Source organism: Larimichthys crocea, chromosome I (assembly GCF_000972845.2).
Source record: "Larimichthys crocea isolate SSNF chromosome I, L_crocea_2.0, whole genome shotgun sequence".
Taxonomy (NCBI): domain Eukaryota; kingdom Metazoa; phylum Chordata; class Actinopteri; family Sciaenidae; genus Larimichthys; species Larimichthys crocea.
Genome location: NC_040011.1, coordinates 40,099,160 through 40,126,361, shown reverse-complemented (window position 1 = coordinate 40,126,361; position 27,202 = coordinate 40,099,160). Strand labels below are relative to the sequence as shown.

Sequence of the window (27,202 nt, the reverse complement as noted above, 5' to 3'; positions counted from 1 at the left end):
TGTTCATTCAAAACTGAGCAGAAAAAAGACCACAGGGCTGTTGGAGGAGGGTTACTTCTTAACAATTCATTTTGTTTTCCTTCATATGTGAAAAAAAAAAAAAATGGGGACAAATTTTGCATATTTTGATAACACTGCTAAATCTAAAGCAAAAGTCCAACAATAGTAAATACTGACTATATTTAGGAAACTGCCCTTTAATTATAACTGACATATTAGTTATGATTTTTTTTCCTTTATGTGCAGAGTATTTCATAGGTCTGCTAGACCAACATCATCCATTCACACTCAAAACAGGTTAATCTAGTACAGCACTGTCTTTATACAACCTAGAGGTATTTGCTAATCTGTTTCTTTTGCTGTTGTTTTTTTTTCTTTACTCTTGAAAAAGCAAACACATTTACCCAGATGAAGATGTGTCTTTTTCCAAATTGCAAATAATATCACTGTATTCATGTATAAAAAATCTTTCCAACAGATAAAAGAGTGAAATGAAAAAAGAGTCGATGAGGTTTTCCAGCCAGTAGTAGAGAGGCAAGTATACCAAGGATGTGTAAATTAAAATATTCATAATTAAAAACAAGAACAAGTACAACACTCAACACTTCACTTAGTTCAACAGTGAAATTTACAGTGGACCTGGTACCAAATAAAAATGTGCCAGCAGGAAGCAAGAAAACCTGAATGTGAGGGGCGAGATAAATAAAAGCAAATCAAAACTGCGACGTACCTTCATTCCTTTAAAAAGCAAGCAGGTGACGAAAAGGTACGGAAGAAGTGCATCATAATAGACACTATGATTCATGAACATGGGCAGACCAGATTATCAGATGAGTGAAGGGTTTGAAATGTTTCACGATAAACAGGTTTGCGTCACGTGTAATGGTAGCACAGGTGCCTGTGCTAGTACAGTTAGTAGATGTAGTAGCACTCAGGAGCACCATGGATCACTTAAAAGAACTTAACTAAGAAAATTAGTTATCTGTTACATTATTTAGTTGTTTTTATTTATTTCAATCTTGTTAGATTTACTTTTGTCTCAGCTCTTGATTGCAAATTCTCAAAAGGTGTTTTTGAATCCCGATGGCTGTGACTTCAAACCACAGGATAGAGATACTCGTTTGGCATTGTATCGGTGGTCCGATCCACAGGTGTGCAGCGGAAGGAATAAGAGAAGGCATGCATGAATGTGTGTGAGAGCCACACAGAGAGTAAAATAAAAAAAAAAGAAAAAGGTGAATATACACTTCCACCTCTGACCTGGTCCACTTCTAGGGGGTTAATGCTTCGAGAATTCAAACACAGACACGTTTTAGATAGAGGAACAGTTTGACAGGATCTCGTATTTGGATTCTTGAAGCTTGTGGGGAGCCATCGTGGTAATCTATACCTCTACAAGACCAGGGAGAGGCAGAAATTAGTATCACAGCTATGTGTGTTTGAGTGTGTGTGTGTGTGTTTGTCTGTCTGCGTGTATGTGAGTGTGTGGGTGCACTAATGTGTGAAGGGTCTATTTCAACAGGTGGTAGCCAGGGATTGGTGTATAGGAGGTTGGAAACAGCGAACATGCTCCACAGTGGAACTGTCTGTCTCCACCGCCTTCATGTACTTGTTGAGGATGGCAAAGATCTCGTTGTTGAGGATCTGGTACTTCCTAATGCGGTCTGCCATCTTCTTCAAGGGCTGTCAGGGAAAACAGAATAGACAAAAGGTATGAGTCAAAAACTATATCCAGAAGTGTGTTCATGGGCTTTATGATGATATGGATACAGTGTACTTGCCACATTTTTGATGATCTCATCCTTGCCGTCCTGTCTTTGGACTTTGAGCAGGTGGTAGCAGAAGTCAAAGAGGTCAAAGCGACGCTGTTGTCCCAACAGCACGATGATGGCACAGCCGGCCCAGTTCAGCCCATCCCCAAAGCACTGCCTGGAAGGCAAGACACGTATAACACGAGAGTTTTTAACAATTAAAGTGAGGTGCAAGATTTCCATCAGCTACTTTTATGCAAATACATTCCAAAATATGTGACAAGATTACATAATTAATTAATTAAAGTAACTCCTTTCTCCTCTTTCCTGATCCAAGTGTGCCCCACAGTGTTTCCAGTAGCTGCTATTGTGACAAAAAGGTCCTCTTTTTGGATCATGTGTACGCACCACAACTTAAATCTTTTTATATAAATGTTATTTGTTTATTTCAGCTCTCTTACTGCAGCACAGCCACATAATAAATGGCAGCATGATACGAATGCTTTATCCACAGAAGCAGGAGCAGAAACTGCAACATCAAGGCGTACTGGGGAAAAAAAAAAAAGACTACAAAACGCTGCACATCTTCAAATGCGCTCCTGTGGTGCACAAACTCCAGCCAGGTGCTACTTACTCTGCTGTGAACTCGTGCGTGCCCACAGGAATGCAGTAAACAAACTGCATGGCACTCCACAGGCGGTGGAACTCCATGCACTCGTCTACGTGCATCACACCGTTGGTGGGCGGAGGCCCGCGCCACACCCCGTCGTGCAGGAAGCTGCGGATGCGCGTCAGGATGACTTCGAACATGGAAAGGCCGCAGCACAGACGCTCTTTGGTCAGCAGGTCCCCCTCACGGGCAATGGCAATTTGCTGAGTGGGGGAGAAATAGTATTGTTAGTATGTTAAGGAAAAAAAGTTTGTAATTTGTAGTCTATTCTATCTACAGGCAGACGTTACCTGTGGGGTTCCCAACCTCTCAATTAGAGGCACAAGGTGAAGCGGGGCGTACTTTGCTTCGAGCCTTTTCATCCTCACCTCCAGACGCTCTCCCTCTGTATAGCACAGAAACACAAGGAGGTAGATGTACACACAATAGAAAAATGACACATAAATCAATAGGCACTGAGCTGCACATGAGTAACTTGATGATGTGTTTTCACCCCTCTGTCTGTAACCCTTTTTTGGAATACCTTTGATGTAGACTCTTGGCAGAATGTTCTGGAAGGGAGCGGCATGAAGCAGGTCACACACTTCCTCCTGAGACTTTAGGATTTAAGAATAACACAAGAAAACGGTCATTTCAAGTAAAAAAGGAACACCCACTCCGCTTTATGGACGTCCTTACAGAGCATGCAGGTAGCCATGAGGTGATGTTGATTTTATTCTTCCAGCTGAATTCCTTAACTTAGTCCTCAAAGTCATTTGTGTCAGGTAGACACAAAGTTTGAAAGCATATTTTAAAGGCTTAACTGATGAATTACTCAACACTATCTGAAGCTTATGCAAAAGAAGGAGATAAGATAAATGAATGAATAAGTGCATGCCTATGTGTAGCATGGGGTTATGTTTATCAAGCCATGATGACAGGCCAATATTACAGGATTAGAATTTGTCATTCTCGTACAAGTACAACATCCAATCTAATCTGGTTTAGCAGCGAGAGGTCAAGTTTGCAACCATCTTAATAAACTCTCATCCCTCTGGGTAATAAGTCGGTGTGTTAGTGGTGTTTGAGCTACGTGGTGTCTAGATTATTTAGCAAGGTGGTTGTTAGGGTGATTGTTAGTCAAGACAGCAAGCCATGAATCAAAAATGAATGTAGTGAAGCGGCATCTCGAAAACCATCTTGAAACTAAAAAGGAAGATGGATGAGAAAAGACAGGCATGCGATGATAAAAGTGAGACACACATACAGGCACTCTATACACACACACACAGGTCAGTGCAGTCAGACAGAAATGGTAGAAAGAATGACAGCTGAGTAGTGTTATGTAGACAGGCATCACAGGCCCCCAGAAACAGAAGAGAGAATGGAGGAAGAGGTGCAGAGTGAAGACTGCACCAACAACCAACCAGAAATGAACATCACCTCTTCCATGGAAGACAAGGACATAAAGACTCTGTAATACAGCAGCCAGATGTGTTTTTTTACATTTATTCAATCATCTGTCTCCAAAGACAAATCATTTTTTAAACTTCTTAAACAGTATTTTCACTTAATTTCTAGTAAAACATTTTTTTTTAAGTCTACAATTGTCTTTGTCCTTTTGCTTCCATGGCTGATTGGACGTGAAACTCTGTGTGCCAAACTAACATTGTGAAAAAAAGCAGAAAGAGAAACACAGCAGGCAACAAGAGATCAAAAGAGAAACATTTGATTTCTGTGTTACTTTGATACCAACGACAAGACCTAAATCCTTACCACCTGTAGTAGATGCCAGCGTGAAATGAAAAATAGAGTTGTATTTCAGAAAAAAAACACAAACAAACAAACATCAAAACACACTTTGGAGCACGCAAACCCGGGCGCCTGACAGTTTCTGTCCGTGACATTCGATTTAGGATGTGAATCAACGTCATAAATTGAGCAGAAACTTTCAGGCAGCCGGGTTACTGGTCACCCGCACAGAAACATGGCAATCAAGAAAAGCTACACATTAGCAGCCTCCCCCGAGCACTGAGCATGCTCAGGGACCACAGAGGCAATTAACCACGGGAAGGTTGGAAAAGCAGTGGAATAAGGGGAGAAGAAAGTACAGAGATAAACTCAAGATGTCAAAACAACTCGGAGAGAACGTGGGGAATAGGAACAGGGGTGTAATAATATAACAGTCTGAAGGGAAGTGTATAAAGTACATGTCCTACCAGAGCTTGCTCGATGAGCAGGCAGAAGAGGATGGCATTTCCCACTTCCCTTAAGCTCTGGAAGACATCTGTCTTCAGCTCAGCATACTCAATGATATCCTTGAGCTGATGGTGGAAGAACTCCAGGATGCCTGGAACAGTAGAAATGGAAGGAAAAAAAAATGCAGCTGTGATACCTTGCTTAATCCATATTTCTGCATAACATGCCCTCTAATACCTCATTATTTGATAATCTATTGCTATCGGTATGATGTCAGGCCAACTGCCCTGACCCACATTTGGTGTGAGCATCAGGCCCTCACAGCAGACGACAGGAGGATCATTAACTGCTGACAGTAAGTTCACAGGGGGTAAACAAGGTACAGAGCTCAGCGTTTAGATCTAATCTACAGATTACTGAGCCCTCCTTCTAATCATATCCCAACTCAATGACATTTAACCTGAGCACAGTGCTCTGGCCAAAATGCACGCAGGCAGGGCAGGAAATACGCAAATGTGCAAAGTAGGTAATTAGAGAAGTGAAGTACCTCATATGCTTTAAAGGGTGTGCTTTTTGAAAACATTTCTGTCCTATTCAGATGTAATTATGAATTTTATTTCTTATTGCATGTTGACAGTTAGATAATTTATGACTCCTTCTGTTGTTATATTTACATTATATTATCTCAAACCCAATTTTCATAGCAGCAGAGTTGCTGTTTTCCTCACTGTGTCCCCAATTAGCTGAATTACTCCCCTCCTAACTCTTTTACAACGCTGGCTGCTTGATTCTCGATGATGTAGTGCTTTCTATGCCGTCAGCGTTTTCTTCTGCTGCAAATGTTTTAACAGCTACTCCAAGTGATATCTTATTCCAGTAATGTTTCAAAGCCCTGACTTGCGTGTGCGCAAAACACTAGAGTGCTTAGCAAGGAGAAGGGCTGAGCATTAAAATGGGAATGGAACTGCGTGGTATGCATGGAAGTGTACTAGATGTAGCAGAAGATAAAAATAGACCCGATACAATGCATCTGACTCAAGTAGGGTTGAGTTTTCGGATTTTCTTGTAAAAGCGTTTCTGCATTTTCTATTCGTTAATGTTTTATGTGTAAGGTTACATTAAAATATAACAATTTTATGTATGAACTTGACACCTTTAGCCCTATACATGATGTAAAACTGCCTAGGAGGATACAAACATACAAACAGTAACATGTTGTAATCACATTCTTAGACTTTTGTAACTTTTATTGCCACATGAGGCATTTCCTAATGACATACTATGGCAAATTCACCATCACAGCTTAAATTGCATGAAAACTAGTGTTGTAAATGTTAATTCTACAGATATAACCCCAAATGCACTTGATTCACTGTAATAATAGGGCGTATAAGCTCACCTGGGGAGCCATACTCATGGCGCGGTAGGCGACAGATCTTGGGCATGACTTCTATCAGTGTTTTTACATACTGCAGTATGGTTCCCTGTAGCTGCAAAGTGAAAAAGGAAGATAGATGGAACACAGCGGGATAAAGTGGAAAGAGACGGCACAAAGATGGAACAAAATGATTCCCTGTAAGAATGCAGCTCACTGAGGGGGGAAGGAAACGTGTTTTTAGGGACGCAATGGAAAATGAAGATAAATACCAGGCTCTTGACAATCTTAAGCAGCTCCTCCATCACTACAGCGATGCCTTGGTAACCAAGGAGACGGCAGATGGTCTTGAAGTGAGGCGGGCCAACAAAGTTTCTGTAGGAGCTGTATATGTGGGAGTAGGCAATGTTCAGAGGCTGAGAAGAGAAAAGAAACAGAGAAAGAGTGTCAATCCAGAACAGTGGGTGGATGGGTTTCCTTTACAGACACTGCTTCTACAAGATTTTAGGAAAATCTTTCCTGTAATCTCAAATACAAGTCAGTCAGAGGCACCATACCTTGGACCCGTACAGGTAGTAAGGCTGCACATTGGCTGGCTTGTCTCTTTGAGGCTCCTGGGTGAAGGGAATAGCTGTGCGTACAAAGCTGAAGAGAAAATGACATTTAAAACCACACGCTATTCAAAAAATGTATCTAGACAAACATATGGAAAAAAAAAACTGACCGGTTTGTGGATCCGTTGTAGCAGTAGTTGGGGAGGAAGTCAAAATTGAGCTCCCAGAAGACGTGGAGCGTGATTCGTCCGTAGGGAGCGGAGACGTTGTGGTTAGCCTCGCGGAACATGGCGTCAAAGCTGTCCAGGGTCATGTGCTTGGACAGGAGCCGGTGGGTTAGTCTGTTGATCTCCAGCAGCCACTCCAGCTCCTGTCATGGAGGAATACAGCGTATGTATGAGTAGGTTGAACGATTATGATGTGCGTCCTGTTCCAGTTTTGGAAGCGTGTGTGTCACTGGTGTGTGTTCTTACCACTATGGAAGTGAGGTCCTCACTCTCAAAGCGGCTGATGGCATGGTCCAGAGACTTGTACATCGCCGCAGAGATCCTCTGGGTGATCAGACGGTTCAGGTCGATGGAGCGACCAAGCAGCTAGAAGATACAGGAGGACCAGTTAAGATAACACAAATATAACACGGAAAGTGCAAAAAGTTATTTCAAGATGACAAGATGAGTGCTGTCGATCTGCATTCTGATAGCCTAGGACTGCTTTAAGGTTTCCAGTACCTGTACGTGTCTCTGTTTGAGCAGTGTCTCGTAGCGGTTTGACGGAGGGTACGGGATGATCACGCCATAGTTTTTACACTCTGCTCTGAAGCGCTTGTCTAGGAGGACACTGTAAAACACATTGGATGTGATTTTGAGGTTTGCAGACACTGCGTCAATACAGTATCTGTCAATAACTTGTATAAAACAGTCACTTCTCTTACCTTCCAGCCATTGCTTTGTAGTAAGCAAATATCTGATCCGCTAACTTGTAGACAAACTGGTCAAAGCAGAGGTTTACCTAAGAACAAGAAAACACTATTAAAGGTGCCGTTTCTAAAGAGAAACGCTGAGGTAAAGATCACTACATTTGAAATTTAACCTTACCTCGGCCTCGATTTCATCATACAGGAACTGTTTCTTGAACTTAGTGAGAGCGTAGTAGCCACTGTCATTATACAAGTCAAGAGGATACAGCACATATCTGGAGGAAGGAGAATTGCAGTTAGAATCAAGTCTCAATATGCAAACCTAATTTAAAGGTTCGTTGCTCAAAGTTTTATCTTACTCCATCATGGAGGGCTCCTTGGTTTCCAGGATGTGGTCAGTCAGGATCCAGGGCATGGACATCTCAATGGGGAACTGGATTCGGCGACCCATGGTCAGCTCCAGGAAGAACTCTCTGAACCACAGCTGGGACAAGTCGCAGCACTGCTGCAGGGCCTCTGGACAGCGCAAGACAGGGAGCAGAAATGCTTAAATGTCTACAGATCTACAGGCATTGAAATTCATTTTAAATTTTTAAAAGATCATTTTTACAAGAGTGGCCTGAATATGACCTACTCACCACTGAAGTTGAGCAGGTGTGTGAAGAAGAAAGAATGTTTGTGGAAGTCTTCTATCGCCACTACTATGGGTCCATCCAGACTGCTGCGGAGAGTCTTCTTAGACCCACTCTTATCTGCTATCAATGACTCCAGCATGGTGCGCACCATGTACAGCTGCAGAGGGAACACAAAGGTAAAAAGTGTTAGTGTTCTTTCCCCGAGCATCCTAAGGAGGTTCACCATATAAGTGCCAATATGGGTGTCATTTGCATTCCAGGCCAGTAGGGGGCAACAACATGGCTATGGTGATGGCTCTGGCCACGTTCTTGTCCCTCATCTTACCTGTGTGCTGGAGGGTCCTACTGCCCTGCGGGGCACTTTGATGTCAAATCCACCTTTCGGGTCCTTCTCCCCCCTCAGACAGGGGTCATTTGGAGGTTCCCTCGCCCCCTCCCAGTCACAGACGGTCTTTCGAATGGCCTGAAGAACACTACAGACAAAGAAAAACAGCATTATAGAAGCGCTTTAGGTCTTTTAAGTGTCAGAAAACAAGAGCCATAAGAATCAGATCATCGTTTTGCACGTGTACCTAATGAGGACGTTCTTCTTCTTGCGCACGGCCTGGCGCAGAGGCTCTCTGAGGGTCATCTGGGCGAAGTCCTGCAGCGCTGCATAAATAGTATTCCTAATGGCCTGGTTAAAGACTGACTCCATTCGACCCATCAGAACCTACACAGACCGCACAAAACACCATGATCATCATCGTCATCTTGATCGTAAGGTCTAATAAACATGATCTTGTTTGGTAGATAGTTTCTCATGTTTGATGTAATTTACTGTTTGACCATCAAGTAGCTCTTCTGTTGAGGTTGCCAGCTGTTGACAACATCAATAGAAGAGCCTCTCAACATCTGTGTTTTTACCTGCAGCCCTTTGATCATGGCAATGACCTCCACCAGAGCAAATTTCTCCTCACTGGTGTAATTGTATCGCGTGGCCCGTTCATACTCCTCCGCTGTTCCTGGACAGTCCTTGTTACAGAATTTATCCGTGGGATGGACCAGCTTCCACGAATACTGGAAGACACAAAGAGAGCTATAAACGGATCAAAGCCACAAATGATCAATTGCAAAACCATACTTAAACCCACACATAGTGGAGCACAAACAGTTTCCACACCCACACAAAAAAAACACAGCCAAGTTCCTCAAATTTTTTACTTACAACTTCCATGACGTGCGTGCTCCACTTGGACAGCAGCTGCAGACCCCTTAGAGCCAGGTCGAAAAGCTCTCTGTACTCCTCGTCAGACTTCTGGCTGTCCAGGCCCGAGCCCGTCACCACTTCGCTGTTGCTGTAGCGCGCCAGCTCCGAGATGAAACGAATGTGGTCCTCCCTGATCTGCACCATCTGCTCACACAGGTTGTACTGTGGCGAGATGCTGCTCTGGGTGCATGTCCACCTGGGCAAAAAATGGGAGGGTTGGGGGGTTGGGCAGATGGTGCGGTGGTCAACAATCGTTGGTTTGAAAGCATTTCTGTACACATGGAGATATATAGAAGGCTGGACAGGTCCTCTTACTTGGACTTGTTTTCTTCATAGTGAGCGCTTGTCTCAATATAGCGTGACAACTCTATCTGCATATCTCCAAACAGTGGCACCACTTGAAGCTGAAAAAACACACACAGTAAAAGATAACTCACACTCATGTCGTGCACACAAAAGCAACTCTGGATAAAAGAGAGAGCCTTACTTTAAAGAACTTGTCAATCTTGCTCAGGTTGATCCTCTTTTTGGCGTCTAGTTTGTAGATATTACTCACATTCCCGTCCATCAGGTACAGACCAAAGCCCATCACCTGCCACACAGACAGAGGCGATTTCGTTTGACATCAGCAAAAGGACATTTAGCCAGCTAAAGATCGGACTGTTGTAGGCAAAGGTGTCAAAACGTGTGTACCTTAAGCAACATGTGTTTCTCGCTGGGTGTCAAATACATCTTGTTCTCGTAATAGTCTACACAGATGTTAACAATGTCTGCCAAAAGTTCCTCGTAGCCAGGAATCACCTCCAACTGTTGGTGCAGGCACTACATAGAAACAGAGATGGAATGGTCAGGTCACCTTCAGATAAATTCATTTACACAAAAGGCTCATTCTACCTTGAAAATTTAAAATCATTTATACAATGTTTCTGATAGGCCTTCAATGAGCCTTCAGCCTTCAGACTAAATAATTTCCCATCATTGGACTGTGCTCTCTAACGTTTGAAATGAAACAATCTTCAGCTCTCATTGCCATCATTTTCTGTCTGGGTGAATACTGCTTGTTCCGCAGGTCTGATGTCAATGTTTAGGTTAATAGCTTTATGAGACGCTCTCATTCAGACTGCACAATCTGTCACGTCGCCTTTTAGAGAGCACAAATGTTGAGTTATTCATCCACTCAGCTTGTCTAGCATGTCATTTCCTGGAGTATTAGGGTTACACGATTGCTGTATTTTCTGTGCTATTAGAGACTAAACACTTGCAGCTACGTCTCGGTCAAAAGATCTTTTTTACTTTTGTCATACAGAAAGTCAACTTTGCACCACACACACTGTGAAGGCAGAGTCAGCACACCAACCTGAGTGATCCTGTTGTGGTTGGCTAAAAACATCGAGAGGTTCTGGGACTCCTGGATGGACTGAGGGTCGGCCATCTTCCTCAAGAACTGAGCTGCCCTGGAGGAAGAGGAGGAGGAGAGGAATGTTAAACTTGGCTCCAACTGAGGTATCCTACAATGATTCCTTTATTTCAAAGGTTCACTACCTTTTGTAGGCAGAGTGATCATTCTTAACGCTACACTTCATGTTCTTCAGTTCGTCCAGCACTGCAAACATGTTAATAAATTTGCCCAGAGTGAGCAGGTAGGCCTCGGACACAAAGTCCTTCCTTCTCTCAGCGTGACACAGGCGCTTCACTTCACTACAGAAACGTTCTATGGCTTTCCGCTGTAAAAGACAAAGAAATCAGGATATAAGGATTTTCTTATTGATAATAAATAAAAATAAAAAAAAACACATCTATCTGCGTCAAAAGGTATTTAACACCCAGAACCCCAAGATGAAATTGCATGCCTAAAGGATTTTGCAGAGCTGGTCTCTCATGCTTTTAAGGTTTAAAGACGCCGTCTTACCTGGAAGTACATGAACTTCATGAGCTTGGTCACTTCAGGTTCTAACACCTCCACTGTTTTCTCATAGATCTCCACTCTGTTGGGCTGCTCGTTGCATTTCACCTAAAAAAACACAAGAGGGCGCCATCATACAGCCTGCTTTTGAAGCAGCACTATGTAGTATTAATAGTATATATTTAGTAGTAGAAATATATATTTTGTAGTATGTATTTGTTGGTATACGTGTTATTTGTGTGCTGCTGCACAACATATTGCCCCTCGGTGATAAAGATTCCTTGAACCTAGTATATAGTATGTTTGAAGGTAAACGTGATTCCCACCACCGAGGTCTCTAAATTTTCATGTGTGTATGAGTTGCAATTGTTCAATTTGAGGATATGAAATTATGTCCCACCTGAGACACCAGTGTTAACGAACAATTAATACATTTCAAAGATAGGATCATCTCTGTTTTATCTCACATGGAACTGGCCAAACAAGTGCACCGCAGTGTAAAAGCCAAAACGCTGACAGTTTCTTATTCAAGAACAGAATGATGTCAAGTTTGATAATAGACCAACCACATTTTATGTTAGCAACCGCTGCTATGGTCTCACAGTTCCATGAGGTTTGTGTGTGTTGCAGGTTGACGAACACAGTGTGACAACTAACTAGAAATACAAGTTACATTTTTATTCCACATCCCAGAAAATGCTGTTAGGTTGGTTTAATACTGGATCTCCTTTCTGTTAAGTCTCAGTCTGGTAGTCACAAGATCACATCACGAAAAGAAAATAATAAGGTGTGTGGGTGTGTTTATTTGTTTATGTGTTACCTGAGGAATGGCTCTGGAGCAGCTTCTCCAAGTATAAAGCATCACAGCATATTCATGTCCTTCCTCCAGCATCTCATTCTGCACAAATGGACACAATGCAACACTGACATTAACCATTTTCATAACAGTAAGTATTCAACTGACAGAACTACTGCATGGCTAATACTTTAATATCTTAATATGTGGATGTTAGACGTGGACTTTCTTTGTAAAGGAACTTAACAAAACTAAATATTGTGAGATTATCAGATGTAATAGATCTCAGATGAGTCATTTATTCCAGGTGAATGGGGTTTCATAAATATTTTAGCAGGGGAACGTTTCTTCCATTCAGAAATAGGTGAGACATATTTCTCCATGACTCCGGCTGAAGAGAGAAGTGTTCTCAGATAGGCCGGCTTCAATCTCGACCGAGCTTCCTGATTAAATAAGGTTAAATAAAGCACCACTTCCCCTCTTTGCCAGTCAAATCACACTCTCCATTCACCATCAGAGTAAAGAGGTTTACTGGTCCATTGCTTGCTTGATTCACCAGTGTGTGAGGGAAGTGTGTGTCGGTATTAGTGTGAGCGTGAGTGTGTGTGTGTGTGTGTGTGTCCTCTGGCCACAGGCTGAGCCAAATCCTAACAAAAGAGCCAAATGATAATCAATTCAGAAAAAAACAAGGCTCTCTTTAAGGACGTGAGGCTGCTTCCCACAGTCGGCTTTGTGTTTACTGAAAGGGGAACAGCTAACTATTTAAACTGGACAACAACAAATTGAATTAACCAATCAGATGTAAAACAAATACGATGCCATGTGTGTGTGTGGTTTAAAAAAAAAACTGGAGCACAGATCTCACCATGCTGGAGTGGACTGTAGCCTGCTCTATATAACGGGCGATGCCGGTCACAAATGCATTCCTGTCTTCAAAGTTGGTGTCGAAATTAGCCTGCAGAAAGAGGGAGAGGGAGAAAGGAGTTAAAAAAAAGGGAAACAGTGATGACGGTGGGTTGGCGGCGACAGTGTGTGTGTGTGTGTGTGTGAGCGCGTACCTGGTACATGATAGAGGAGGGAGGGGGTTCGATGCATGGCTGCTGGTCCGGGAGGGGCAGCTCCTCCAGCAGGTCCACATTGGACAGGGCATCCTCTAGGGTCACGTGGGTCGTCATGGTAACAAGGCGTCACTCACACAACACCCCAGTCTGACAGAAATAGAGAAAGAGGGAGTGAGGATATGAGATAAGGGCACAGAAGAAGCTCTGCTGCAGAAGGTCAGAAGACCCAAAATGGGTCTGCTTGTACCCCGGGGGGGGGGGGGGGGGTTTATTCTGCAGTTGCCAGTGGATACATATGTGACTGTGTGGTAGATGGGACAGGAAATGTGATTTGGTTAAGTAAAGGTATTCACATATTGAGCTAGAACAACTGAAAACTAAAAATATATAAAATATAATTGGAAAATAACCAAAATAGTATGGATAAACAGATAAATACTGTACTTAAAGTATGGAATAAAAGGTTGAAATACTTAGATAAAAGTAATGATCAATGGTTGAATGTGTTAGCTAAATATTAACTAACTTATGGGGAAATAGTCGAATAATTTACCTTACAAAAGTTAGAAGTGACAGATCAAATGAGTGGGGGAATAATAAGGGGGAACTTGTTGTACTGCACAACACAAAGTGACCATTTCAGTGCTGTAGTCACAATATTTCACTTTTCACTCAGAAACAAAATACCCCAATATCGTTTTTGCATGTCTAGACAACTCCACTTCCTCTTTGGCGGAGTTGCCGTTTGGGTTAAGCTAAGCTCTGCTGTATGTTCACTCTGCACCTGTATCCTCTCACATTTCACTATATATATATATTAATACCAGACTAGAGCTGAGAGGAAGTAAAGGGCAGGGGCCTCAAACTGTTTCCGTTCCACCTTCATATTTGACTGGAGGCATATTTGAAGCGTATAATTCTTGAAATGCAAGTCAACCCACTGATTTTCACAGAAGCTCATAGGTGATATGTTTATTAATTAAATTCAATATTGTGTGAGATGCATGAATGCAGAATACGTGTGCACCTCATGCGTAAGGCTTAAAAATCCACTGCTATTAAATAACTGTACTCCCATCTGATTTGTCCTGGAAATAAATGGCTAGACCCCCCTTACAGTCATTGCAGTGCCCTCTTTCTCATTATAAAACACCAGCCCGGCCAAAGCAGTGTGCACATGCCCACCCGTATATCATGTGCCTCTAAGAAATGTGTGTTTCACGTCTGACCTGGCAGACAGGGGCTGACAGGGCCGATAATCAGCTTAATATTCACAGCCAGAAAGAGCAAAACTAGAGCCGAGAGGGCCAAGACGTGGCTGTCTCTCTTCTCGTTGCCATAGGTAGGCCGAGAGATTAAGGATGAAGGTGAGTTATTGGATGTTTTAGAGTCAAACTGCTTTTTATTTACCCTTGCAGTTCGACCTACCTACTTCCAAACACAGTAATACTTCTATATGTAAGTGGCAGTCATCTAGACATAGACATCTAAAGCTGTCAGATGGAAAGACATTAGTCCCTCAGCAACAGACTGCTACTCCCACCACGTAAGAAGGAACTCATCACCATCATAAAGGCAAAGTAAGTGTAAAAATACCATATTTTCCTTCTTATAATAATAAATGTAAGAAATCTTTATATATATATATATATATATATAATTATATATATATATTATATATATATATATATATATATATATATCTATATATATCATATATATATTAGACTGTAATTGTTATAGGGATCAATTTTAGAGAAAAATAAATAGCTTCTTGCAGCAAGCAAAGACCTATGTTACTTCCAAAAGATACAGACCCTTATATCACACGATCATGCACATGACATGATGGGTGGAGTTTCCTGTCACATAAAACTGTCGAAGTTAGCATACACAAAGTTTATATTTGCATGAGGTAAACCACCAGCCTCGAGGCCAGAATCAGACATGAGTCACTGTACCTCTGACATGGCCCAAGTGATCGACACTTTAGTGGATTGGCTTGGAGGAAGCAATTCACATATGGATTTCAATCAGGCAAAATCATCCACAGTGACGTTCACTGGATTCTTCTGTCAAATCTATCTATTCCAGTAGTTAGTGACGAGGTGACTTTATCTATCTCTGTAGCAGACAGCACAACTAGCATGCTGGGAGTTTGTAGTTCTTTGCCGTAACCTTTCCTGCTCAATAAAGTGATGTGCTTGCAAATATGAAAATGAGAAAAGTCAAAGACCTGTGGATGTGAGATGATACTGGTGCACAATGAAGAAGCCCACAGCGCTGCTGTAACCTTATAACGCTGAAGTTAAAAAAGCTTCCTGTAGTCTTTCCACTGCCTTCGACTTCACAACCTGGATTCATACTTTCTCCGCTTCTTTGAAGACTCGGTTGGTTATTTTTAAACTGTTCACGCTGTAGAAAAGGAAACATGCAGCTCGCGACAAGGGCTTCTGTCAGGCAGACAGACATGCTCAGTGCTACTAAACTCCCATCTGTGCTTGGGAATATAGACACAGACTGAAGCCCGGGTTGGCTGAATAAACTTTCCCACCCTGTGCCTGACTCTGTTCAACAGTTGGTGTGTGTGTGTGTGTGTGTGTGTGTGTGTGTTACAAGGCAAAGGGCCCCTTCATTCCCCTCTGGACACTTAGTAACCTAGCTGTAGGCCACACATGACAACTCCATTTTTTTTTTTTTTTAGAAAGCCCATACTGTTGTTGGACTCCGGGGGGAACAATAAACACAGAACATTATTGATATACATGGCAAAATTCCCCCTGGTCAACCTGACACATCAAGAGCTGGGGTCAGATCTTCAAGATGACAAGACTAAACCATGAGGAATCAACGGTTTAAAAAGGAAGTGCTTAAAAAGAAACGAAGAATGAGACAAGGGTAGGAAAAAACAGCTAAAAACAGCATTAGTTCATTTGCAGAAGAGAAGCATGGCCGGTATGTGCTGCTGCTCGCCATTCGCGTAATAGGCCTACATCTTCTCCTCGAGAGAAAGACAAGAGAGTGAGAGAAAGTGTGTCAACTCCAGGGTCACACCACTCAATGGGATCTCCCCCCAAGGCTAGTTTTGTAATATATATTCCTCCTCACAATAAGAGGAGATCTGTTCAGCGTGGATTGTGAACATTTGGACATGATCACTGACAAAACCCACAGGCATGGACACCAGTCATACTTGTGTTCCAGCAGCATCTGTGCGGTCTATAGCGTGTCATCATGCGCTTAGCCGGCTGAGGTATGTGACAGAACGAGAGAGAGAGAGAGAGAGAGAGAGAGAGAGAGAAAAAAAAGTGCTGTTGTCTCATGATCCCCATGATGTCACGCTCTCTTTTTTTTAGAAGCAGGAACAATAAGCATCACATGAATATGTAACATAAGCCCGGCTCACATGGCCCGAGCTCGACAGGTAGAGGGGCTGTAAACAAAAACCTAAACCAGCATCAGCAGCCTTTAGTATAAGAAAAACTGTCTGTAACAGACTGTCAGAAGGAACCTTGTGACTTTAAGGTCAATAATAATAATACTTTGGTTCATCATTGTTTGTCCTGCATTGTTTAACTCCACTTCCCCTTTTCTGTGGCTGTTTCGTTGGTTGGTTATTTAAGTCGGCATTGTACTTTCTGGTCTCGCTATTTACTGAATAAGAACAGCTGCTTGTGATCATATCCTGTGTAGAGGCGTTACCTATATTAATGTTTGTTGTGCGGTATGATATATAAGATAATTCCAGCCATATTATTGGAATAAACTCATATTTACTGGTTAAACTATCTTTTCTTTTGTATACTCATTTAGTCTTTACACTGTCACAGAACGTCCAACACAATACAAGCCTTGTTTAGTCCAACCAACAGTCAACAAACCCCTCAAAGATATAAAGACATAAAGCAAACAGCAGAGCGGATCCTCACATTCGGGAACATAGAGCTAGTCAATCTACAGCCCCGTTTGCTTGATTGCTTTGACTCCGGCGATCTACTCACAAACAAACGAGTTAGTTAGGCGGCTCACTTTCTTACTGATCTACTCATCAGGCGCACATTACAGTGACATCAGTGAGGGAATTCACCCTCGAGTCAATAATCTTGACACTACCTCTTATATAAACCCATCTATCAGGTCTGTCTTGTTCTCGGAGAGGCATCCCGTCATCTGATGCTACGTCTGAGATTTGTTTCTCTATGAAAAGGCTGTTTTGTCCTTCTCCATATCCAAATGGTGTAAAAAATAAATAAAAAAAGCGGTCACATGCTGCCTGGAGACAAATTTGGACTGTAAATAAATAAATAAATAAATAAATAAATAAGGCTTGACTGGAAATATTATGTTTCTTCCATGTAGTATGGATCAGCACCCAACAGGCTCATCATTACATCACTGCTGCTTGGTAAAGGGGCTGGCATACAGATTTACAACTCAATGAGTCTGCACCAGCAGCAGATCCACATCTATACCGGATGGATATATTAGAATAATAAAAAAAAACTAAAATAACAAAAACTGCGGTGTGCACTACGTGTGTGTGTGCACGCATGCATGCATGCATGTGTGTGAATAACGGAAGTAGGTGAACCTGTCTTTTTCGTGCATCAGTAACAGGGCCCTGTTGATACAGGCCGCTGTGACAGACAGACAGCTGTGAAATGTTGATCATCATCATCTAATCATCATGGTTGGTCGGATATTTGTGAAATACTAAGATGATGAAAGGCGAGAGAAATGTGAAATGTGTGTGTGTGTGTGTGTGTGTGTGTGTGTGTGTGTGTGTGTGTGTGTGTGTGTGTAAAAAAACAAAAGAAAACGTGCCCATACAGCCTCAAAAAAAAAAAAAAACCGTGATCCATCTTCTCATCAGTGTGCACTTGCTTACACAGGCACCCTCTCTCTCTCTCTCTCCTCACCCCACCCATCCTCAGTGTGTGAGCTGCTACGGTGCCGATGTAGGCTAACGGGGATCCCATTCATGTGTTAGAATAATCCGCGAGAAAAAAAAAAAGACCCAAGGGCTGGAGGATTGCTCGAAAAATAAAAAAAGGGCCGAGAGAGAGATCTATCTTATCTAAATGTGTGTGCACGGATGGATAAATACAGATACTGCTTATAGAAGAGATAGAGATAGAGAGAGAGAGAAAAAAGCAGCACTCCGATCTCCAGCCATCATCACCGACCCAGCGCACATCTCCACCAGCCCCGCTGCTGCTGCTGCTGCTGCTGCTGCTGCGGCTCCATCCACATACCTGAAAATTGCATGTCCGTCCGGCGATATACAGAGACGGTGTCGCGATCAGCGACTACGGTCCAGTGTTTGCTGGTCTTTTTTTATTTTATTATTATTATTTATTATTTTCCTCCTCGTCTTCTCCGCCGATTGATGCTCTAGTTTCGCCCAGTACCTCCCCAGCCAGTGCTAATCCACCCCACACAAAGAGCAGAAAATGGCTGCAAGTGCATTTTCTTAAAGGGACAGTCACACTGAAGCGAGGGCTGATGAGGATGAGGAGCCTCCTCCTCCTTCTTCCTCCTTCTTCTCCTCCTCATCCTCCTGCTCCTCCTGCTTCACCCCCAGATATGATTGATTCTGAAATGTACACCAAAACTATGCTATTATAATATATTGATGATACAAGACCAGATTAAATAACTACAGTCACCTCAGACCCCCTGGTGGTTAGATGTCAGTGGAACCACATTGGTCATTTGTGTTCAGTATATATTTGTTTGAAACACTGTTTTCAAATGTGTACAAAATAGATGTATAATGCATAATCATATTACAATGCACATTCAGTTGTTGTGCTAAACACCCAAGGCCAAATTACTGAAATGTTAAAGGCTCATGCATGAGCAATATATATATACTATTATTATTATATATTCTATATCCTCTATATATATATATATATATATATATATATATAATATATGTAATGGATGTTAAGATTCATTCTTGATTTTGTAATTGTAGATATGTTGTGACAGTGCATATGGCAATGTCTCTCCGGACCAGAGAGCATTGTGTGACCTGTAGTCCCATCTTCGTCCACACCGCCTGCAGAGCAGAGCACCTGTCCTGGTTACTCTTTAGCAAAAAAATGATTATTCACCTGTTAAGTTGTGATTTCATATACTCTTTACTTTGGTCCCAGTGATGATTATTTATTATTTAAAAATATTATTATATTATTATATATTATTCTAGCTGCGTGTAACCATATCCAAACTGCATATATTTGGTGCCGTATTTAGCCATATGGCAAACGTGTGACAGTTTAAATCATACATTCATTGCAGCTGACCTGAATTCAAGAAGAAGCACAAACAACAAGCTTTTTACAGCCACCGTTCAAGCTCACAGGGGGGTGACTTCTTGTCAAAAAATAGATTTTGGGTCAAGTTGTATTTTAAATCTCTTCAGGAACCTTTTTTTTTTTTTTTTTCCATCTCTGGAAACCAAATGTATTCCCATCACATTGCCATTATTTTGGTGCTAAAACATAAAGAGTGAGAGAAAAAATGTGTTTCGCATGGATTTATTTAATGAACAGTGGGTTAAACATCATAAACCATCTCACCTAGTTTAATGTACAGAATATTTGAAACCTTAACATGAACCTGCAGTGAACTGTAAGAGCTTGTATACAGAGGAAACAGATAAAGTGCAAAATCCAGGGATCTGAAACTCTCTTGTGTCATTTCAATCAAAAGATTTAAAAAATCTGACAAGTCATTGATAAAAAAAACAAAAAAACAAAAAAACATAAATAAATAAATATAGCTATAATGAATCTTTCTTTAACCTCAACTCTTATCATGGTTCACAGATCTGAGATGGAGGCCAGTTCATGCAGGAGGAGAGCAAAGGATGGACGATCTTCTGGTTTCTGAAAAACAATAATAATAATAAAGTTTTGCTGTCAAGTATAACATTTGACGGTTCTTATACTGGAAATATGATAAAATCCTGTGCCCACCTCTTTCCAGCACCACTCCATGAGCAGGTGGACGGCGTCTGGGGCCAAACGGGGCTTCAGGAGCCTCAGGCCTGAGTTCAGGGACTCAACCACCTCGGCATTAGAGCGGTTCTCGTAAGGGAGACGGCCCTCATTATACACCTCCCACATGAGCACACCTGAGCAGGGTGAACAGTTGTTATAGAATAAACAACATTGTTTTAAACAAACAAAAATCATTTTGAAAGATTATAACAGGAAGTCTGTAAAAGTAAAGTAAAAGTACTGACTGACAATTTAATTATAAACTGCTTTTAGAGCCATAAATTTATACATTTGGCAGCAGGGCTTAGCTAAACTTAGGAAATCATCCCTGTGACTTATGTAATCGTAATTAAACATATTGCTTTACCATCTGTCTGTCTGGATACGATGAAGTCACAACTTCTGAACAAAGAATCTTGTCCATGACAAGTCACTGCCTGTTTAAACTCTGTGATGGTCCTAACGGTATTAACTTCTTGGAGATTACTGTAAATCCACAAGTTGGCGTCACACCATGAAAACTGTTTGTTTTTCTTCAGAAGTTACAAAAAAGTGTGTCTTCTGTAACCGTGGTTTCCTCAATCTTTTGCACGTATGTTTTATAGCACATGTGTGTCCTGTGACTACTGTATGACGATAAAAAATAGTGAGCCCGACACACATAAATACAAAATGAGTGACGGCAAAGACACATTAACACACACCGAACGACCAGACGTCAGACTTGCTGCTGAACTTGCAGTATTTGATGACCTCTGGAGCCGACCACTTGACAGGGAACTTGGAGCACAGGGAGCTTGTGTACTGATCATCAAGCACAAATCTATAGTGCAGAGGGCGGAAACACCATTACACAGCAGTTTAACCTCTGTAAAAAATATTGTAAAAATATCACACAATACGTAAGACTGTGAAAAGAATTACCTGGTCATCCCGAAGTCAGATACCTTCACCTCATTGTTCTTTGAAACAAGACAGTTCCTGGCAGCCTGAACAAGGCAAAGGAAGGATTAACTACTCACAGAGCAGAGACGCAAAAGTGTAATCTTAAACAGCTTTCATCTGTTAGTTTACCAGATCCCTGTGGATGAAGTTGGAGCTTTCCAGGTAAGCCATCCCCTCACTGACATCCAGACACATCCCCAACATCACATCCTGAGACAAAGACCCTTTCCTGGCTCGCAGGTAGTCAGACAGACAGCCGTTCTCCATGAACTCGAACACCAGACACATGGGAGAACGCTGGGTGCACACACCGTAGAGCTGAACTAGCTTACAATGAGACAGTCTCCTGTTAAAAAAAACACACACAGAGACACACACATAACCTGAGTGGTTTTTGAGTAATACCTGGACAGTATAAGGCAACATTATGAAATGCACTCACATCATGATTTTAGCCTCTTCTTTAAATTCCTCATCCGACATGCATTCTTCTCTGATCATCTTCACTGCCACCTTACTTTCTTTCAATCGCCCTTCAAGCACCAATCCAAACTGACCACTGCCTATCTCCTGACCCAAGGTCAGCTCCCCGGGGTCCACTTCCCACTGATCTGTGGAGCGGCAAACACGTGGTGAAAGATGAATCAAGCATCACAATAGAGAACGCAGAGGATGTGCACATTTAGACAATGACTTCACATATGAATCAAGCTTCAGCAGAGAGATCAAAGAATTAGTTTTAATAATAATAAAGTAAAGTCTCAGGTTGGATGCACAGCACTAGTCAGAACACACCCTGAACATGCTTGTGTGAGAACCACTAGAGGTCAGCAAAAACATTTTTCAGCATTAAGATTGTTTTAAGCTTCATTTTAACAAGCGTCTAACCTTTTGAAGGATCGGCAATATTCAGGGAACAACCTCCATCTTGAGAGACAGGGCGTCTCAAGCGTGTTATCAGGCCTGCCACACAGACAACACACAAAAATATTATTTTTTATGAAACATCACACAATCCCGTTTACTATATGGTTTGTAAAACATGCTGCTTTATCCTCTCAACTACCTTTTCTTTTTCTCATGTTAATTGTGTTGGCACACTTACCGGCAGCGTTGTGTTGGTGGTAATGGATGAGCTCAGGAATGGTGCTAAACAGGTACTTCTCTGCCAAGTAATATGTGGCCTCCCCTGTTTCTGTCTGTCTGATCTGGTAATGTTTCACTCGTGGATTCTTCTCCCCATTTGACCTGAAGGCAATAAAGAGATACTTTTATGCGACACAAATTCCCAAAGATAAGTTGTCAAAAAGATACTACTGATTTCAAGTCGAGGTAATTGTAATTACACAGCAGGTGAATCAAGATATTATGTCACATCATCATATATGTGAGATGTACTGTATATATAGTATTATAATAAACAGATATATGTATCAGAAGGGAGTAAAAAGTACCCCGGTGCTTTGGTGAAGACTGACACTGTGTAGACCCCCGCCTGTCTCGAGTCACGCACCATGAACGCACCTTCTTTTCCCTCAAAAGAGAACATAAAACATAACATACAATCATCCAAATTAAATAATACATTTGTAACAGACATGTTAAACATGTTTACTGATCAAGCTTACAGCAGCACTAGCCAGTATTCATTATTGGTAATACATAATGGATAGATGTTCCACCTCCCACTTGCAAAACTTAGCAAAGCACACAGCAGGAAATTCAAGATTGGAGGAAACATTGTGGTTGTGAGACATTTTTCATGTCCCATGTCATGTCAGATTCTAACCGTGCAGGTGCATTGGCGTGAATTTTGCACAGCAGTTGTGCACTGCATCACACAGGGGCGACATCCTGCTAATTGTCATCGGAATTATTATTTTGTGCATTTGCACAAAAGAAAATGGAATAATTACTGGATTCTCAAATGCTGAAATTGTTTTTTTTTTTTACCTCTTTCATTAACAAATCCTCTGCTTGCGCTCTGGTTATGTTTTTATTGTACCATCTGTGAGAAGACAAATTGACCAGAAATAAATTAAATCTAGAGAGGAGAGAGTAGAATTGCATATATCAACATGTTAGAAGTTCAGTTAACAGAGAATTAAATTAAACTCACTCAAATCGCTCAAAGTTGTTGCTTGATTTTTCAGCTACGTAAGTACTGGGTACAAAGCCTGTGACCCTGATGAGGGGTTAGGGAAAACATTCATGAGTTACAGACCATCATTATACAGTAAAAAGTCTTTTTTTGTTTTGTTTTTTCAGTGAAAGCTGTCAAACTGGGATAGGATTTTTTTGTGCCTTACCCCTTGTCATTACTTACGGCCCACCAATCAGCGTGAGTGCCGTTAATTAGGGTGTACTCCTGATCCTTCTGAAGAGGCAAGTCATCGTCTCCAAGTGGCGTGTAGTCTTGAAGAGCGATGACAGTCCTCTGTCCTGAATTTTGCAGTATCATCTAGCAGAGATAAAAAAAAAAACAAAGAATATGTTATCTAAAAACATAGGAATATTATTAAGCTCTATTAATTCCAAATTAATAAACTCCTCTCTTGTGAGGACAGCAGTTGCTGTGTAATACTTTTAAAAACATATAATTCTTTACAGCAGTGTCTCTTCGCACAACGTAGCGAGATAATAAGTAAGCAGTGATTTAGTTTTATTTCATTTTTTCACTTACATTTATTTTTCCAAAAAGCACACTCAGCAGACAAACCACAGTAATGACTAACGATAATAATCACAATGCTATTAGAGTTGTACTGAACAATAAGAATATTATGTCAAATGGTCTCGACCGTGAGATAGGAGCAATGGATGATGGTAAACCGAGCTGCGCAGAACACAAAATCATCTGTGCCTAAACCACATGCTTCACGGGTAAAAAGAAGGGGCATAATTTCAAAAGATTAAAGACTATCAAAAAAGGCAAAATAGTCCTTTCAAAGAATAACAACTTCAAGCCAAACAAGCTATAGAATAAATATTGAAAAGGTTATTTTGTCTATCCTCGTGTAACTTGAACAATACTGACCACTACACCATAAACATTTCATCAGCACATGTTATTTAAGCCTTAACGAATAGTACCTCTGGATCCGGGAGCTGAGGAAGTGGCTTCTTTGAAGCTGTTGAGAAATTAGAAAAATTATATCGGAGAACATTTTTGACACACAAAATAGGAAATGTATGTAGTTATGTAATAGCACTCAATTTTTGAGATTTCAAGATTGGCCTGATCACGTGTTAGACATGTCTTTTCTGTTCATATACATTTAGATAAAAATATGTCAGCCTCATTCCAATACACAAACTAGACTCAAACTCAAACTGGTTAACATATCAATAAAAAGGAAGAAGATACGAAATAATACGAACCATAACCCTCTGGGTCATATACATGACAACCTGTTGCCAGTTTCTCTGTTTGTTGACAACATCTCCATTTTCCATCCATCCAGAAGTTTGGGTGGTATTTTGCCACTAAATTGTTATTCTTTGTCTCTATGTCAGACAGAATAAAAGAAATATAGCTTGAAATACCACGTTTGTGAATGTGTGTTATATACAGTCAAGGGTTTACAGTAATCTGTTGCACTGCCATCATTGTCTGAAGCATGATGTTCTAAAGTTGCTTACCCTCTTTGAGAGCTCTGACCCATCTCTGACGGCAATCGTTGTCTGGAGCAAAGATATAGAGGTAATGGTTGTCATGAAATACCTGTAAAGACATTTGTATTTGAGAAAATGGTTTTGTTATGTCATACTATTACTCCATGCTTAGTCATACATTATGCTTACTGTATATAACATTAAGCCGCATTTTATTTTTGTTTCTATTTGTTGAAAAGCTCACCTGAAAAGGGTACTTATAGTTGCATGGTATGGGAACATCACTGCACACAATCTCCACACACTTGATTTTGTACAGCTCGATGCAACCTTTCACCATGGGCTTTCTCTGAGAGAACATGATCTTTACTTTATGTATATTTACATCAGTATGATTACAATTATAGCTGGTTGTGAGGAAGCTTAATATACAGGCCAAGTCTACAGATTATAAAGTTAGGCAGCGAAGTATGTTCAGCGATCACCTACCCCTGGACGGCGTTCAGAATACTTCAGGTCCTGGGTGTCCAACACGAAAAACCTCTCTTTGTAGTTGCATGGAGATGTTCTTTTCTTTTGTTGAGATTTTTTAATCATAGTTCCCCTCAAAATCACCCTGGGGAACATGGTCACACCTAAGAACAACACTAAGAGAACACTATGTAAGTGCTGGCTTACACAGACTGAACACCTCGCAGTGACAGAAAAAAAAAAAGTACTGGATGATAACTTGATAGAAGCCGTAGAGCTTCCGGTATAAAGTTGTTGAACTCGGTAAACCACATCCTTACGGCAAGAAATGGGTTGCACTAGCAACACACACACATGCCTACACACTCTCTCTGTCTCTCTCTCTCTCTCTCTCTCACACACACACACACACACACACACAGATGCACTTTCACTGACTATGTTGCAATAAGTCAGTGTCTAGAATGTGCAATACTGAGGTGATTCTTTAATCTCTCCACTTTTGAACATTTTCCACCAGAATATGAACTTTAGGTTTAATGTATCCTGACTGAAGACTGAACAGAGGTGTTTTTTTTAAATCAATGTAACAAAGTAACAAGTGATGTAATCTAAAAAGAAAATGAAGAGCATAAACAAATAAAATAAAAGAACAAACAAACAAAATGACTTTTTTGCCTGTATATATATTTTTATTTTCCTTGTTTCACTGTCATCTTATCTGCCCGTGCTTCTATAGAACAGTTGTGAGATGGTTTCAGCTTTTTTTATTATTATCTCTCTCTCTTCCATCCTATAATCACAGACAAATAGAGATTTTAGAGACTGTTTAGATGGTTATGTTCAAAAAACAATATTGGTAGCTTCAACCAGCAACAGAGTTGGTTAACCAACATGGGGAAACATGTTACTTTGAATAAAATAACAGAGTTTTAGAAAGTTAGATTAAAAACGGAGTGATTTAGATGGATGCTACATGGATTGGGGACAAACTTATCACATTCAATTTTCTCTGAGGGTAAGGTATGCTTTTGTCAAAAGGAATAGGTGGAAAATGAAGTAGTCAGAAAATCAGGGGTGATAAAAATGTTTACATGTAGGGTAAATGTTTCTATTTTTAAAAAAAATCTTCTCATAATACTCACTGAGCTCTATGGTGGAATGCCATGAATTGGAAAATGCAAATTAATTATGTCTCATTTGAAAAAGAGAGGAGCTTGTGTGTGTGTGTGTGTGTGTGTGTGTGTGTGTGTGTGTGTGTGGTCTTAATGCTCAGAGAGAGCTACGACAAAACGCCAACACTATGCAAAATGATAGGTCAGATATTTCCAGTAATAAAACAAATAAGTAAGTGTGTGGTCATAATGTCGTCTGTATAGTGACAAATGTCACAAAGGATCAGAACTTATTAAACTGTATCCACAAAAGATCAGTTTTCAAATTAAACAGCACAATTACTTGTCCAGGTCTAAAAAAAATACAAAGAAATCATTGATAAACAATAAAAATGTGTAAAGGTTTAGTTTTGCTTTTGAGATTTCGCAGACTCGGATTGATGAACTTTATAGCCTATGCTCAATTGCATATGCAAAACCAAATTTACAGAAAAATATCAGAACTTAAGGTGAATGCCCCATTTCTACAGAATGGCTTTTCTTTTATTGATTAAAAAAAAGGGTCAATTTTGTATTTGTATTTGTATTTTTATACCAAAGTTTTGTATTTTTGTTCTATGGATACACTTTTATTCTTATTGCTGTTGTTGTTATTATTACTATAATTATATATTTGTTCACCAGAAGACGACTTTAGCTAGAACATACATAAAATCTAATGTATAAAACATGTTTGAAGTTAAAGTTAGGTTAGTAAATCAGCTGTTAAATGCTCAAAAGTGAAGAGAAGTCTACCTTTTCACGCCGTATCTCTACTACACCACTGTGTTTTTAAGAATCAAGCCATCATTCATCAAATACTACAAATCATTCACCAGACCTCCAAAATTGACCAATCAGCGTTTAGCTTAGTTCTTCGGGGGCTCTTGTCCAATCAGAACGACTTTAAGTTAGT

At 40.8% G+C, this 27,202-nt stretch overlaps 2 protein-coding genes across 3 annotated transcripts; both read right to left on the bottom strand.

Moving 5' to 3' along the window:
- Positions 1-1,515: 1,515 nt before the first annotated feature.
- On the bottom strand, positions 1,516-18,555 carry cyfip2 (cytoplasmic FMR1 interacting protein 2). 2 transcript variants are annotated; one of them, XM_019273998.2, is made up of 30 exons: positions 18,344-18,555; positions 13,086-13,235; positions 12,893-12,982; positions 12,052-12,129; positions 11,238-11,339; positions 10,871-11,052; positions 10,686-10,782; positions 10,022-10,150; positions 9,816-9,920; positions 9,644-9,732; positions 9,287-9,524; positions 8,986-9,138; positions 8,652-8,791; positions 8,405-8,552; positions 8,083-8,236; positions 7,804-7,960; positions 7,623-7,719; positions 7,460-7,536; positions 7,257-7,365; positions 7,002-7,121; positions 6,699-6,898; positions 6,532-6,619; positions 6,247-6,390; positions 5,999-6,089; positions 4,620-4,750; positions 2,945-3,017; positions 2,712-2,806; positions 2,386-2,624; positions 1,782-1,929; positions 1,516-1,683 (listed from the first exon to the last, which is right to left on the bottom strand). In XM_019273998.2, the coding sequence occupies exons 2-30, from the start codon at positions 13,200-13,202 to the stop codon at positions 1,516-1,518; spliced, it is 3,759 nt and encodes a 1,252-aa protein (XP_019129543.1). In that variant the 5' UTR covers positions 13,203-13,235; positions 18,344-18,555. The 2 variants fall into 2 exon arrangements, with proteins under 2 accessions (XP_019129543.1, XP_019129544.1); XM_019273999.2 differs by lacking the exons at positions 1,516-1,683; positions 1,782-1,929; positions 2,386-2,624; positions 2,712-2,806; positions 2,945-3,017 and adding an exon at positions 3,998-4,179.
- A 1,065-nt stretch (positions 18,556-19,620) lies between these two features.
- On the bottom strand, positions 19,621-27,093 carry itk (IL2 inducible T cell kinase). Its single transcript, XM_027285074.1, has 18 exons — positions 27,043-27,093; positions 25,151-25,308; positions 24,906-25,010; positions 24,689-24,770; positions 24,428-24,553; positions 24,140-24,177; positions 23,356-23,507; positions 23,166-23,231; positions 23,000-23,054; positions 22,501-22,580; positions 22,152-22,294; positions 21,935-22,009; positions 21,489-21,657; positions 21,176-21,392; positions 21,026-21,090; positions 20,806-20,924; positions 20,078-20,235; positions 19,621-19,987 (listed from the first exon to the last, which is right to left on the bottom strand). The coding sequence occupies exons 2-18, from the start codon at positions 25,286-25,288 to the stop codon at positions 19,922-19,924; spliced, it is 1,854 nt and encodes a 617-aa protein (XP_027140875.1). The 5' UTR covers positions 25,289-25,308; positions 27,043-27,093; the 3' UTR covers positions 19,621-19,921.
- Between the last annotated feature and the right edge of the window lie 109 nt (positions 27,094-27,202).